The sequence below is a fragment of the Triturus cristatus genome, chromosome 1_2, assembly GCF_964204655.1.
Source record: "Triturus cristatus chromosome 1_2, aTriCri1.1, whole genome shotgun sequence".
Lineage (NCBI taxonomy): Eukaryota > Metazoa > Chordata > Amphibia > Caudata > Salamandridae > Triturus > Triturus cristatus.
In genome coordinates, this window is record NC_140580.1 from 1,193,580,839 (window position 1) to 1,193,596,520 (window position 15,682).

General features: G+C 49.8%; 1 protein-coding gene across 2 annotated transcripts in view; it reads left to right on the plus strand.

The window, feature by feature from the left end:
* Positions 1-15,682, plus strand: part of DPM2 (dolichyl-phosphate mannosyltransferase subunit 2, regulatory) — a 395,257-nt gene that overhangs the window by 76,147 nt on the left and 303,428 nt on the right. For both annotated transcript variants that reach the window (XM_085614160.1, XM_085614159.1), the window contains exons 2-3: positions 371-460; positions 4,496-4,598. In XM_085614160.1, the coding sequence (XP_085470286.1) occupies positions 371-460; positions 4,496-4,598 (193 nt within the window). The remainder of the gene's footprint in view (positions 1-370; positions 461-4,495; positions 4,599-15,682) is intronic.

Consider the following 15,682-nt stretch of genomic DNA (forward strand, 5'->3'; position numbering starts at 1 on the left):
TTTTCTTTTCTTCTCTTTTCTGTTGGGTGTTACTAGTGCTTGTAAATTTACTAGTGAAAAACCCTTTGGGCAAAATCATTTTGAATAAAATAGATATATAGTGAGTGTGCTGTGCGTGGCCAACACTTATCGAGGGCACACTGGTCTCTACTTTCTGTTTTATAAATGACTGCCTTGCATGTTGATTCTGCCTCCTTCTGTGTTGCATTTGTGTTCAGTGTCAGCACTCTCCGTGACCCAACCTTGCCCCTGCTGTGGCCTACATGTGTGTTCAGTGTCAGCACTCTCCGTGACCCAGCCTTGTCCCCTGCTGTTGTATATGGATGTTCAGTATCTGCACTTTCCATAGCCCAGCCTTCTTCTCTTCCAGGCCACAGGCACCGACCAGCTAGTGGGAGCCGGCTTGGTGGCCCTCAGCTCTGTCCTGTTTATCTACTACACGCTGTGGATCATCGCTCTGGTACGTTCTCGACATGCTGCTCTCTCACACAAGTAGCTCTTCATAATTTTCATTGCTTCTCTTAGTTTTTGATTTGTCAGATTCATCAACCTTTTTTCATGTTTTTAGTTAAATATGCAGGAAAGACTATCTTTTTTTCTGTATCTGTTCATATAGTGACTTAGGGCATTTTGTTCACACTCTGTGTTTCAGCATCTGTTGTAGATGACTTTTTTTTGTTACTTTTTTCAACCCCATAAGCTTCTCTGTTCTCCTTTGCATAGTTTAAGATCTCCCTCCCCCGCTATGCATCCTCTAAACTCCTTCGTAGCTAGCTTCCTTATCCCAGCTGAGTCGCTGCTCCTTCCTTGCATCCTTTACCCCTCTATATCTTTCTGCTTCACTCCACTCCCCTGATACCTTAAGTGTTTGTCTCCCTGCAGCCTTTCATTGATGCTGAGCATGTGAATCCTTTCCCCCTCTGCAGCTTTCTGTTGTGAATCCTTTCCCCCTCTGCAGCTTTCTGTTGTGAATCCTTTCCCCCTCTGCATCTTTATGCTGTGAATCCTTTCCCTCGCTGCATCTTTCTGCTGTGAATCCTTTCCCCTCTGCATCTTTCTGCTGTGAATCCTTTCCCCTCTGCATCTTTCTGCTGTGAATCCTTTCCCCCCTGCATCTTTCTGCTGTGAATCCTTTCCCCCTCTGCATCTTTCTACTGTGAATACTTTCCCCTCTGTATCTTTCTGCTGGGAATCCTTTCCCCCTCTGCATCTTTCTGCTAAGAATCCTTTCCCTCTCTGCATCTTTCTGCTAAGAATCCTTTCCCTCTCTGCATCTTTCTGCTGTGAATCCTTTCCCCTCTGCATCTTTCTGCTGTGAATCATTTCCCCCCCTGCATCTTTCTGCTGTGAATCCTTTCCCCCTCTGCATCTTTCTACTATGAATCCTTTCCCCTCTGTATCTTTCTGCTGGGAATCCTTTCCCCCTCTGCATCTTTCTGCTAAGAATCCTTTCCCTCTCTGCATCTTTCTGCTGTGAATCCTTTCCCCTCTGCATCTTTCTGCTGTGAATCCTTTCCCCTCTGCATCTTTCTGCTGTGAATCCTTTCCCCTCTGCATCTTTCTGCTGTACTCCCTTGACACCTTAAGTATCTGTCTCCCTGCAGCCTTTCCTTGATGCTGATCTTGTGAATCCTTTCCCCCTCGGCATCATTCTGCTGTGAACCCTTTCCTCCTCTGCATCTTTCTTCTGTGAATCCTTCCCCCTCTGCATCTTTGTTATGAATCCATTTCCCTCTCTGTATTTTTCTGCTGTGACTCATTTCCCCCTACATCTTTCTGCTGTGAATTATTTCCCCCTCTGCATCCTTCTGCTGTGAATCCTTTCCCCCTACATCTTTCTTCTGTGGAGCCTTTCCCCCCTGTATCTTTCTGCTATGAATCCTTTCCTCCTCTGCATCTTTCTTCTGTGAATCCTTCCCCCTCTGCATCATTCTGCTGTGAACCCTTTCCTCCTCTGCATCTTTCTTCTGTGAATCCTTCCCCCTCTGCATCTTTGTTATGAATCCATTTCCCTCTCTGTATTTTTCTGCTGTGACTCCTTCCCCCCACCTTCTGCTGTGACTCATTTCTCCCTCTGCATCTTTCTGCTTTGAATCTTTTCCCTCGCTGCATCTTTCTGTTGTGAATCATTTCCCCTCTGCATCTTTCTGCTGTGAATCCTTTCCCCCTCTGCATCGTTCTGTTGTGACTAATTTCCCCCCTGTATCCGTCTGCTGTGACTCCTTTCCCCCCTGCATCCTTCTGCTGTGACTCCTTTCCCACTGCATCCTTCTGCTGTAAATCCTTTCCCCATACATCTTTGTGCTGTGAATCCTTCCCCCTCTGCATCATTCTGCTGTGAATCCTTTCCCCCTCTGCATCATTCTGCTGTGAATCCTTTCCCCCTCTGCATCATTCTGCTGTGAATCCTTTCCCCCTCTGCGTCTTTCTGCTGTGAATCCTTTCCCCCTCTGCGTCTTTCTGCTGTGAATCCTTTCCCCCTCTGCATCTTTCTGCTGTGAATCCTTTCCACCTGCATCTTTCTGCTGTGAATCATTTCCCCTCTGCATCTTTCTTCTGTGAATCCTTCCCCCTCTGCATCTTTGTTATGAATCCATTTCCTCTCTGTATCTTTCTGCTGTGACTCATTTCCCCCTACATCTTTCTGCTGTGAATTATTTCCCCCTCTGCATCCTTCTGCTGTGAATCCTTTCCCCCTACATCTTTCTTCTGTGGAGCCTTTCCCCCCTGTATCTTTCTGCTATGAATCCTTTCCTCCTCTGCATCTTTCTTCTGTGAATCCTTCCCCCTCTGCATCATTCTGCTGTGAATCCTTTCCTCCTCTGCATCTTTCTTCTGTGAATCCTTCCCCCTCTGCATCTTTGTTATGAATCCATTCCCTCTCTGTATCTTTCTGCTGTGACTCCTTTCCCCCCATCCTTCTGCTGTGACTCATTTCCCCATCTGCATCTTTCTGCTATGAATCCTTCCCACTCTGCATTTTTCAGTGGTTAAACCCTTCCCCCTCTGAATCGTTCTGCTGTGAATCATTTCCCCCTCTGCATCTTTCTGCTGTGAATCATTTCCCCCTCTGCATCTTTCTGCTGTGAATCCTTTCCCCCTCGGCATCATTCTGCTGTGAATCCTTTCCTCCTCTGCATCTTTGTTATGAATCCATTCCCCCTCTGTATCTTTCTGGTGTGACTCCTTTCCCCCCATCCTTCTGCTGTGACTCATTTCCCCATCTGCATCTTTCTGCTATGAATCCTTCCCACTCTGCATTTTTCAGTGGTTAATCCCTTCCCCCTCTGAATCGTTCTGCTGTGAATCATTTCTCCCTCTGCATCTTTCTGCTGTGACTCCTTTCCCCCTGCATCCTTCTGCTGTGAATCCTTCCCTCTCTGCATCTTTCAGCTATGAATCCCTCCCCCCTGCATCGTTCTGCTGTGAATCCTCCCCCCTCTTCATCTTTCTGCTTTGAATCCTTTCCCCCTGCATCCTTCTGCTATGAATCTGTTCCCCCTCTGCACCTTTCTGTTGTGAATCCTTCCCCCCCTATGGATCTTTCTGCTATTAATCCTTTCCTTCTTTGTAACTTTCTGCTGTGAATCCTTCCCCCCCCCCCCCGCATCCTTCTGCTGTGACTCCTTCCCCCTCTGCATCTTTCTGCTGTGACTCCTTTTCTCCTGTATCCTTTTGCTGTGTATCTTTTCCCTCACTGCATCTTTCTGCTATGACTCCTTTCCCCCTCTGCATCTTTCTGCTATGAATCATTTCCCCCTCTGCATCTTTCTGCTATGAATCATTTCCCCCTCTGCATCTTTCTGTTGTGACTCCTTTTCTCCTGTATCCTTTTGCTGTATATTTTCCCCCTCTGCATCTTTCTTCTGCGAATCCCTTCCCTCTGCATCCTTCTGCTGTGACTCCTTCCCCCCTGCATCCTTCTGTTGTGACTCCTTTTCTCCTGTATCCTCTTCCTGTGAATCCTTTCCCCCTCTGCATCTTTCTGCTGTGAATCCTTTCCCCCTCGGCATCATTCTGCTGTGAATCCTTTCCTCCTCTGCATCTTTGTTATGAATCCATTCCCTCTCTGTATCTTTCTGGTGTGACTCCTTTCCCCCCATCCTTCTGCTGTGACTCATTTCCCCATCTGCATCTTTCTGCTATGAATCCTTCCCACTCTGCATTTTTCAGTGGTTAATCCCTTCCCCCTCTGAATCGTTCTGCTGTGAATCATTTCTCCCTCTGCATCTTTCTGTTGTGACTCCTTTTCTCCTGTATCCTTTTGCTGTATATTTTCCCCCTCTGCATCTTTCTTCTGCGAATCCCTTCCCTCTGCATCCTTCTGCTGTGACTCCTTCCCCCCTGCATCCTTCTGTTGTGACTCCTTTTCTCCTGTATCCTCTTCCTGTGAATCCTTTCCCCCTCTGCATGTTTCTGCTGTGAATCTTTTCCCCCTCTGCATCGTTCTGCTTCATTCCACTCCCCTGATACCGAAGTATTTGTTTCTCTGCAGCCTTTCATCGATGCTGAGCATGTGATCCACAAGTATTTCCTGCCACGGGAGTATTCTGTGATCATTCCTTTGGTGGCCGGCCTCATGCTGGTGTTCTTTGTTGGTGAGTATGTATGTATGATGGGTGCCAGGAGTCTCCTATATCAATATGTTCTTCAAGAAGCCTCATGGCAGCACAGAATCTAACCTGTAGCAGCCAACAGGCCGTGCATCAAAAACAGAATGTGTGTTAGGGCAGATTGCGCTGCTTCTTCTAACAGCAGAGCATGCCAAGTACCCCTCTCAATCTAAACTGCACAATACCACACTCTGCTCCAGTACTCCTATGGCGACACGAGGTGGGCACGCTCCATGGTTACTCTCACTACACTCTTATACAGGCACAACACCTAGATAAGCTACACACATGCCTAGCTTACAGCTTACTTCCAATATTTGACAACCCCTTCAGGTGGACTCCTTGCATACCTCAGAGCTGTCTCCGACAAGCACTGCACGAACGAGGCCACTCTTTGGCTACACTACGCACACCCATCCCTCTGCAAGCTAGACTCCACCCTGCATAAAGTCTAGTGTGTGCAGTGGCACACCGTGCACTACGCACACCCATCCCTCTGCAAGCTAGACTTCACCGTGCATAAAGTCTAGTGTGTGCAGTGGCACACCATGCACACCCATCCCTCTGCAAGCTAGACTCCACTCTGCGTGAAGCTCAATGTGTGCAGTGGCACACCGTGCACTACGCACACCCATCTCTCTGCAGGCTAGACTCCACCCTGCATAAAGTCTAGTGTGTGCAGTGGCACACCGTGCACTACGCACACCCATCCCTCTGCAGGCTAGACTCCACCCTGCATAAAGTCTAGTGTGTGCAGTGGCACACCATGCACTATGCACACCCATCCCTCTGCAAGCTAGACTCCACCCTGCATAAAGTCTAGTGTGTGCAGTGGCACACCGTGCACTACGCACACCCATCCCTCTGCAGGCTAGACTCCACCCTGCATAAAGTCTAGTGTGTGCAGTGGCACACCATGCACTATGCACACCCATCCCTCTGCAAGCTAGACTCTACCCTGCATAAAGTCTAGTGTGTGCAGTGGCACACCGTGCACTATGCACACCCATCCCTCTGCAAGCTAGACTCCACTCTGCGTGAAGCTCAATGTGTGCAGTGGCACACCGTGCACTACGCACACCCATCTCTCTGCAAGCTAGACTCCACCCTGCATAAAGTCTAGTGTGTGCAGTTGCACACCCATCCCTCTGCAAGCTAGACTCCACTCTGCGTGAAGCTCAATGTGTGCAGTGGCACACCGTGCACTACGCACACCCATCTCTCTGCAAGCTAGACTCCACCCTGCATAAAGTCTAGTGTGTGCAGTGGCACACCATGCACACCCATCCCTCTGCAAGCTAGACTCCACTCTGCGTGAAGCTCAATGTGTGCAGTGGCACACCGTGCACTACGCACACCCATCTCTCTGCAAGCTAGACTCCACCCTGCATAAAGTCTAGTGTGTGCAGTGGCACACCATGCACACCCATCCCTCTGCAAGCTAGACTCCACTCTGCGTGAAGCTCAATGTGTGCAGTGGCACACCGTGCACTACGCACACCCATCTCTCTGCAAGCTAGACTCCACCCTGCATAAAGTCTAGTGTGTGCAGTGGCACACCATGCACACCCATCCCTCTGCAAGCTAGACTCCACTCTGCGTGAAGCTCAATGTGTGCAGTGGCACACCGTGCACTACGCACAGCCATCTCTCTGCAAGCTAGACTCCACCCTGCATAAAGTCTAGTGTGTGCAGTGGCACACCATGCACACCCATCCCTCTGCAAGCTAGACTCCACTCTGCGTGAAGCTCAATGTGTGCAGTGGCACACCGTGCACTACGCACACCCATCTCTCTGCAAGCTAGACTCCACCCTGCATAAAGTCTAGTGTGTGCAGTGGCACACCATGCACTACGCACACCCATACCTCTGCAAGCTAGACTCCACTCTGCGTGAAGCTCAATGTGTGCAGTGGCACACCGTGCACTACGCACACCCATCTCTCTGCAAGCTAGACTCCACCCTGCATAAAGTCTAGTGTGTGCAGTGGCACACCATGCACACCCATCCCTCTGCAAGCTAGACTCCACTCTGCGTGAAGCTCAATGTGTGCAGTGGCACGCCGTGCACTACGCACACCCATCTGTCTGCAAGCTAGACTTCACCCTGCATAAAGTCTAGTGTGTGCAGTGGCACACCGTGCACTACGCAAACCCATCCCTCTGCAAGCTAGACTCCACCCTGCATAAACTCTAGTGTGTGTAGTGGCACACCGTGCTCTACACACACCCATCCCTCTGCAAGCTAGACTCCACTCTGCGTGAAGCTCAGTGTGTGCAGTGGCACACCGTGCACTACGCACACCCATCCCTCTGCAAGCTAGACTCCACCCTGCATAAAGTCTAGTGTGTGCAGTGGAACACCGTGCACTACGCACACCCATCCCTCTGCAAGCTAGACTCCACTCTGAGGGAAGCTCAGTGTGTGCAGTGACACACTGTGCACTACGCACACCCATCCCTCTGCAAGCTAGACTCCACTCTGCATAAAGTCTAGTGTGTGCAGTGGCACACCATGCACTACGCACACCCATACCTCTGCAAGCTAGACTCCACTCTGCGTGAAGCTCAGTGTGTGCAGTGGCACACCATGCACTACGCACACCCATCCTTCTGCAAGCTAGACTCCACCCTGCATAAAGTCTAGTGTATGCAGTGGCACACCGTGCACTATGCACACCCATCCCTCTGCAAGCTAGACTCCACCCTGCATAGAGTCTAGTGTGTGCAGTGGCAAACCGTGCACTACGCACACCCATCCCTCTGCAAACTAGACTCCACTCTGCGTGAAGCTCAGTGTATGCAGTGGCACACCGTGCTCTACACACACCTATCCCTCTCCAGGTTAGACTCCACCCTGCATAAAGTCTAGTGTGTGCAGTGGCACACCGTGCACTATGCATACCCATCCCTCTGCAAGCTAGACTCCACCCTGCATAAAGTCTAGTGTGTGCAGTGGCAAACCATGCACTACGCACACCCATCCCTCTGCAAGCTAGACTCTACTCTGCATGAAGCTCAGTGTGTGCAGTGGCACACTGTGCACTACGCACACCCATCCCTCTGCAAGCTAGACTCTACTCTGCATGAAGCTCAGTGTGTGCAGTGGCACACCATGCACTACGCACACCCATCCCTCTGCAAGCTAGACTCTACTCTGCATGAAGCTCAGTGTGTGCAGTGGCACACCGTGCACTACGCACACCCATCCCTCTGCAAGCTAGACTCCACCCTGCATAAAGTCTAGTGTGTGCAGTGGAACACCGTGCACTACGCACACCCATCCCTCTGCAAGCTAGACTCCACTCTGCGTGAAGCTCAGTGTGTGCAGTGGCGCACCGTGCACTACGCACACCTATCCCTCTGCAAGCTAGACTCTACTCTGCATGAAGCTCAGTGTGTGCAGTGGCACACCATGCACTACGCACACCCATCCCTCTGCAAGCTAGACTCTACTCTGCATGAAGCTCAGTGTGTGCAGTGGCAAACCGTGCACTACGCACACCCATCCCTCTGCAAGCTAGACTCCACTCTGCGTGAAGCTCAGTGTGTGCAGTGGCGCACCGTGCACTACGCACACCCATCCCTCTCCAGGTTAGACTCCACCCTGCAAAGAGCCCGGTGTGTGCAGTGAGAAGCTGGCTTAGTATGTGGTGCTCACTTATGTAAGTGTAGCACCCTGCACTAATCCAGACAACCCGTAAGGTAATTTTAGTGGTCTCAGACAACTGTAGAAAGCTCTCTGTGGTAGCTGTGGAGAGCAGCCTTCGGCTTAGCCCAGGAGTGTAAAGCAGCTTGTTTTACCAGAGCATAATCTTATTGGTTTAGGTTAAGTGAAAAAGAACCACACAGTGTATAAAAATATGTATTTATTATAAGACTCTCACTAACACATAAAAATATCTGCTACCTGGATACATACGAAATGCGCGCAATACTTTGCAAAGAAAACATATAAGAAGCACATATTACACAGTGGTCAGCAGGGGGGACCAAACTATATACTAAAATATAGGGATGCAAGCCACGACTCACGTGAAGACTGTTCCCAGAGGACGTGGAACTGCTGTGGACCCAAGGAACCACCCGAGGTAAGTAACCAGGAACCCCACGGAGTCCGTGTTTAGAGTGGGAACAAGACCGCAGGCTCCATTCAAGTCAAGGGGTAAGTTGCTGTTAGAATTTTAAAGAAGGACCCTTCACAGTGGACTCTGAAGCAACCCAGTGAAAGACAGAAGGTTGGAGAGCCACCCTACCCGTGGATACCCTAGGAACCAGGATACCTACACCCGAGAAGCCGGGTGCATAGGTGCGAAGTGGCATTGGACACTGTCGTTGAATTCAATGAAGGTCTTCAGGAAGATGTCGCTGACGAAGAAGTGGGAAGTGTCCGGTGTAATCCAAAGGTGGATTCAAGGTGAAAAGTACCTGCAAGCAGAGGGGACAGAGTCTATGCCATTCTGGAATTACCAGGGGGCATGGAAGTCGAATGCCCACAGATGTCGGGTGTTGCAGGAGAGTTGACGTGACCTTGGAGCTGCTGCTGAGCAGACTAGGTGAGGCTGTGGAAGACCAGGAGCCGTTCACAAGCTGTCCCACGTCGGATGTCGAGAGTTGAGGGGTCGGTGTCCGTCGGGAGCACCAACAAGCCTTGGCAACAGTAAAAAACGTGGAAAGTGAAAAAGGTGCAGTGTTGGGACCAGCAAGGTCCAGGTGACTCTCCACAAGCAGGTGAGTGAGAGCAGGCCCCAAACAACAGGGGAGCCCACTGAAATCAAAGCAGACCCACAGGCCGGAGGCACTGGAGTTGCGAGCAGACCTCGAGCAGCTCACTAAAGATGCAGACCCACGATGCGAGGGATGCGATGAGGATCTTGGTCACAGGAGATGCTTGAGGTGGAGGCTACTTGGAGCCCGAAGATCTCTGAGGAAAAGAGCCAACACGCCTTTTGAACGGCAAGTCAACGCAGTGCGCAGGGGTTCGGTTCCTGCGGCTCCCACAAGGGATACTTGTCCTGCCTTCCCCTTCTCGAGCTTGGCTCGGCAGCAGGAGGGCAGAATTGTGTTTCTGGACGGCAGAACCCATATTGTGCTGTCCAGGTCTTGAAGACTAGCACAGGAAACACTCGGGGCCTCCCGTAGGAGCTTTGCAGTGCATGGAATTATACCTCTCGCAATGTTTACGGTGTGGCAGTATGATTCCAACATGTTTGATACCAAACGTGACTGGGTTCGTTACTGCCAGTTTAGAGATGGTCATTGCGTAATGACGCATAACCACTCTATGTATCATAATGGCCTATGCACTTACAACCCTGTAGGCTGTAGGAGTGGTCCTGCTCATGCAGGGGCACTCTCACACTTAGAACCGAGCACACTGTCTTCAGGATTGGAAGGCTGGCCTTAGGGGTGACTTATGTTTTAAGTGCAGTGACCTCAGATCTAGGGAACCCTATAGCAGTCGTAAGTGGTGCTAGCACCAACTTACACAGGCTGGAATGGCAGGCCTGTAGTTAGTCAGAGTGGTCTCCCATGGGTGGCATGATGCCTGCTTCAGCTCATGGGGGACCCCTGTTGTACCTATGCCCTGGGTACCTTAGTACCATATACTATGGACTTATAATGGTACACCAGTAGCCAATCTGGGGTGTACCCAAGTACTCACCATAGTCCATTAAAGGGAGAAAGCACAAAGACTGAGGTCCTGATTATCAGGATCCCAGTCAGAAACCCTCACAGCCCCAGGCAAAAAGTGTGGTTAACCATGCAGAAGGATGCTACCATCCTACATGTGCAATGCACACCGTGCACTATGGACGCCCATCCTTCTCCAGCCTAGACTCCAATCTGCATAAAGCCCCAGCACCATGTTGAATTCCATGTATCAAGCAACATACACCGTACTAGGTCATACTAATGACAAATGTGCACTCCTCAAATCCCACTAACATTGCATGGCATCATAGCAGTTCTTTGTCTGTTCTGTTTGCCTCAGGTTGTGCCTCGTCGGCAGTCTGAACCACCAGTCATGCCTTGTTTGTGATACTAGCAGTGTCCATTCAATGCTTTCTTACCACAGCAGCTCCATATGTCTGCTGTAAGACCCCAGCAGCACGCTGGCGGTGCGGTAGGGTCCCTTCCGTGCTGTCTGTGGTTCAGCTTTCCTGGGGTGCCTCTCTCTGTTGTGTATTGACGTAGCGTCATGTAGGGAAGCGGCAGTTGGCGATCGCGAGGCATGAAGAGCATGACTCCAAGCTCAGAGAAACACCAAGGTATGCCAGAGCCTTGGCCGAGCCCTCTAGCAACTGAAGCCAGGCGAGGCTTGTCCGAATGCGGGGGGCATAGCACCCACTCCGCAGAGCGTGAGCCTGGGCCCCTGTGGAAGCATGCTGGCTGGTCCGGTGAGCTCCCACTCACTCGGCGCCCACCACTGTTCCAGCGGCCTCCTCCTCCCCAGCCAGTCCCCTTCACCTGAGCTGGGGTCCTGCCTCAGTGCCACAGCACTCGAATCCTGTCTGCCCCCTGCGGCAGCCCCCTGCAGCAGCATGTGCCACCCCCCGCCCCCCCCCCCGCAGTCCAATTTTAAACCAGCCAAGGGGACGGATGGAGCTTGCACACCGAAGGGTGCGAAGATCGGCCTGTCAGGACTGCCAAGCACTGGGCACCAGCAGCAGGAACAAGCTGGAGAATGCGGAGAGCACCAAGGAGTTGGCAGGAGCAGTTGCACCGAGGGTGGCACTGGGGTTCGGAGGCACAGAAAGGTCCAGAGAGGTGCGCCAGGAGGGTCGTTCAGAAGAGGCGGAAGAGGAGGTTAGACGGTAGGGCCCGGTGGCATGAGAGGCAGGGTTAGTCCCAACAGCTTCTGGCTTTGGCTTCTGGCCTGCCTTTACCCTGGTGCTCCTCTCAGGCCCCCCTCAGCCTGGCCAAAACCTGTGCTCCATCTTTGTCTTCTTCCAGACCTCTCGACCTTATCTTCAGTGGCAACGCAATTAGCGATCGGCAAGAGAGCCGATTAAGACTGCTGACATCTTAATCTCGCAAGAAGGCCCATGAACAGCCCAGAGCGGAACCTAATCGGCACCAAGGGCTATCCTAAAAGGCTTTAAAAATATAATATCAGGAAAAATAAGGCAAACCCTGGGGCAGAAGAGCCTTAATCAGAAGCGGGGTTCGAAAAAAAACTAGTCGAACCACGTGTAACACAGGGGACCCTCTAATTTCACCAATATGTCCTTTATTTGATAAAGTAGACTCTAGGCAGAGAGAACGAGATCTAAATTCTTTTTCCTGAAAGACCCAGGGGCTGCAATTTACTCAATGCCGGTAGAAGTACCCGGACTTTTAACCCCACTGTCCCGCATAGAATAACATAGACTGAAACCCAACAAGAGAAGCAAATAGAAACCTTACATGACCAAGCACAATACAGTAATCAAAGCGCGGAAGAACTATACAACACACTAAATAAGGAAGGAACCACCCAACCAAGCAATAGCAAACCAAACCAAATGAGCAGAACAATAAAAGCTCCGAGCCACACAGAAAAACTAAACAGGTCAGCGACAACTATTAGCTCAAGCCCGAGATTCACCATAAAGGAAACGAGCAAGACCGTTCCCTCGCAGGAATATCGTTCCCACGACTACAAAGAAGATATGAATACAAGCATAAAACCCTTAGAAACAGAGGTTCCAAAACAAGAAACAATCCGGGGGCTTGTAGTAGTCACACAGACACATCAGGATGACTTGGAAACTTCCTGGCTGAGATCATTCACCCTCTCAGATAACGAGGAACTCTCGCAAGCAATGGAAGCTAAAACGATGCACCAGGCGGGCAGTGATGATGCATATAGCAGAAAAAAGACCGTAACACCGAAAATGACCTGGGGATCTTTGACAAATGTTACATATAAATAAAAAAAACACAGTCAGCCTGATCTTCCTTCGACATCTCCAGCAAAGTCACTCGGCACCAATTAAACAACTTACTAGAGCCTAGCCAAGAAGGATCACCAAGCACCGAAAACAACCCAGCACACAGGTGGCAGTCCAGCGGTTGGAATAGCCAGTCTGACCTTTTTAACACATTACTACACACGCTACAATCCTCAACGGAGGCACTTACAATGCAATCCGATAAATTCGAGATCCAGATTGACCGAATGAACATCGTAGTCTCCAACATCTGAGGAACTAACCCCAAGCTAGAAAAACTAACCAATCTATAACAAGAGTGCAATCCATACCACTACAAGAAACCTGTCCATGTGGCCCCATAATTGATAAACTAAGCTCCCTCCCAGCGATATTACTACAACATAATACATTTCAAAAAAGATACCCGTGCCAACAGTTCGTCTACTGCCGCCAAGCCAGATGATCCTTCAAATCCCAGCATAAAGCAACAAGGAAATCCCGTAAATCTCACTCAGTCTATGGAAGATTTAAGAGAACTCCAAAACAAGCAGGACAAAAGAGGGGCAGCAGAGGGGCAACAGAGGTTTAAATCCAGCAGTCACTAGCAGAAAGGCCCACCATGAAACAGCCTAAAGCACTTAAACAAAAAGACAAAAAAGAGAAAGAAAAGCAAGAAACAAAACTTTATAACAGGCACAACAGGTACCAATTGTATATCCTATATTTGGATCTACACTGGCCCAGTCAAAAACCTCCCACGTACCAACACAGAGAGAAATACACTGAAAGAATCCTGCCTTTCCAACATAAGAGGATGAGATCTTCACCTTCAGAAGACTCAACCAACAGGACAAAAAAACGACCCAGTGGCAAGCGCCTCCGAAACAGTAGCAAAAGAAATAAGTTTAAAAAACTCTCAAAGCAAATGTTTATGGAACTTTGAAAACCTTCACAACACAATCAGGAAAGGAAAGCAGGATCAACTGATCGAAACCATTCACAAGGAGAATGCTCAATAATCAACAGACAAACTATTAGCACCATTTCTCAAGAAGTACAGACTGCAGGACTTAGCCTCCAGACTTGCCCAACAAAACCTCACAAGAATAACGCCCAGAGCCTTAACTCCTCAACCAGGTAGGGGGTCTATCCGACGACCTTCCAGGAAACCAACAAGCCGAGACACCCAAACGTCCCAGGCGCGAGTCGACGCAGTAAATGATAGTACAAAGTCAAATTAGCGTTTTTGGTTCTCTATTCAAAATACCAAAAAGGCGACTCACACAGAAGCCATTCCGCTCTCACACAAAAGACAGGAAGATTCTTCTACCCATCAAACTCCAAGACCACAAATAATTTATTATTCTTTTGAAGCATAACAAGAAAAAGAAAACATACAAGTCACATCTTAGTCATGGCTAAATCAGCTATTGAGACAAAGTAAATGCATTCAAACATCGAGATTTTAGCAGTACAATACAGCAGTCGTTGTCCAGCGCGACAAAGGCTACACCACAGCAAGGCGAAGGGGATTACAGGGAGGGCAGACAGGAGAATCACTATATACACTACTTGCATGCCCAGCAATATGAGGGACCCATGTCCAGATGTGCAGATTACGGCGTATTGGCAGTGCCAAGGTACGTGAACATGGTGGCGGAACATATTGTGCTAATTAAATGTTCCGGTGAGGTTATGGGGCCGTGCTCGGTGGCAGGGAGTGAGATGTTGTTTCGGTATGGGCAGCCGCCCACGCGATGAACAGGGCCCAAATATCCTTGGGCTGAGAGGCAGTGGGCATCAAGTCCCAATAGGCTGCAAGCAGCTCCTGACAATAGGTGACGTCCTTAATCCACATGGTGACATTTGGCGCGCCTAGTGAACCCCGGCCAGGAGATGCATCATGGCTGCCAGGCGGCTAGTGCCTGGAGGGGCGTCAGCTACGTGGCCCAGGAGGGCTGTGAGGGGAGTGCCGGTGTAATGAAATCCGGTCACTTCGTGAATGATGTCGAACACCTTCCCCCAAAATAGTGCAATGGGGCCGCAGAACCACGCTAACTGTAAGAAGGAAGCATGCGTGTCCGCGCAGCGCCAACATGAAGAATCTGATCTCGGGCCCATTTTGTGTAATTTTAATGGTGTGCGGTATAGCCTATGCAAGAATTTTAAATGTATCAACTGTAACTTGTAGTTGGGAGAGAGGCGTGTAAGTTGAGCTCAACAGAAGGCCCATTGTTTGTCAGCGGGTGGAGGGTCTAGGGACCACTGCGCCAGCGCATTAGGTGTAATAATCGGGGTAGAACGTTGTGTGATGTTGTAAATGCGGGTTATCAACTTCTGAGGCGATGGTTTTCTCAATATGTTTTCCAGCTAAATCAAGGGTGAGGGTGCGGTGGGAAATGAGCAATGAATTTGGCGTCTTGCAACGGGGAAAACTTGGGTGGTGGGCCAGTGGCATAGAGGGAGCATATAGGAACGGCAGTTTCACGTTGCATGTAAGTCCCTCCCATTTCCAACGCAGAGTTTCCACTGTGTTTATTTCTGCGTTTCATCTCTTGTAGGTGTAATAAAGAGCAGCTGGTAGTGGTGCAGGGAAAGGCAACGTCTTTTTCTACAGCCACATGAGGTTTGGGATTGGGTAAATACAATAATGAAGGTATTGAGCCTGAGCACTCAAAGCATAGAGTTCTAGGTCCGGTGCCACAAGCCCCCGTATCAGTGGCAGTGTCAAGACTTCCCAAGAGATACATGGCTGTTTACCCGCCCAAATAAGAGAAATTACAAGGGAGCGCACCCGTTTGAAGAAGGCCTGTGTGAGAGGAAGAGGAATGTTGGCAAACTAGTACAGGGACTTGGGCAGAATTCTCATCTTAGCTATTGCTATCCTACCAGCAAGGGATAAACGCAGCTTTGCCCAAATAGGGATTTTGCTTTCCAGCCAGGACACAAGACGGCCATAATTCAAGCACCATATATCCTGTATCTTCCTGGAGAGCTATATCCCAAGGTATTTGACCACCGTATGTGCCCAAGTCAGCGGGAATTCAAGATCCAACGCCATAGAGGCCGGTGTTAGAGCGAGGAGAGTTGATTTAGCCCAATTAATCTGTATGCCTGACATACCTCCGAAGAGGAGGATTTTGCGGGTTG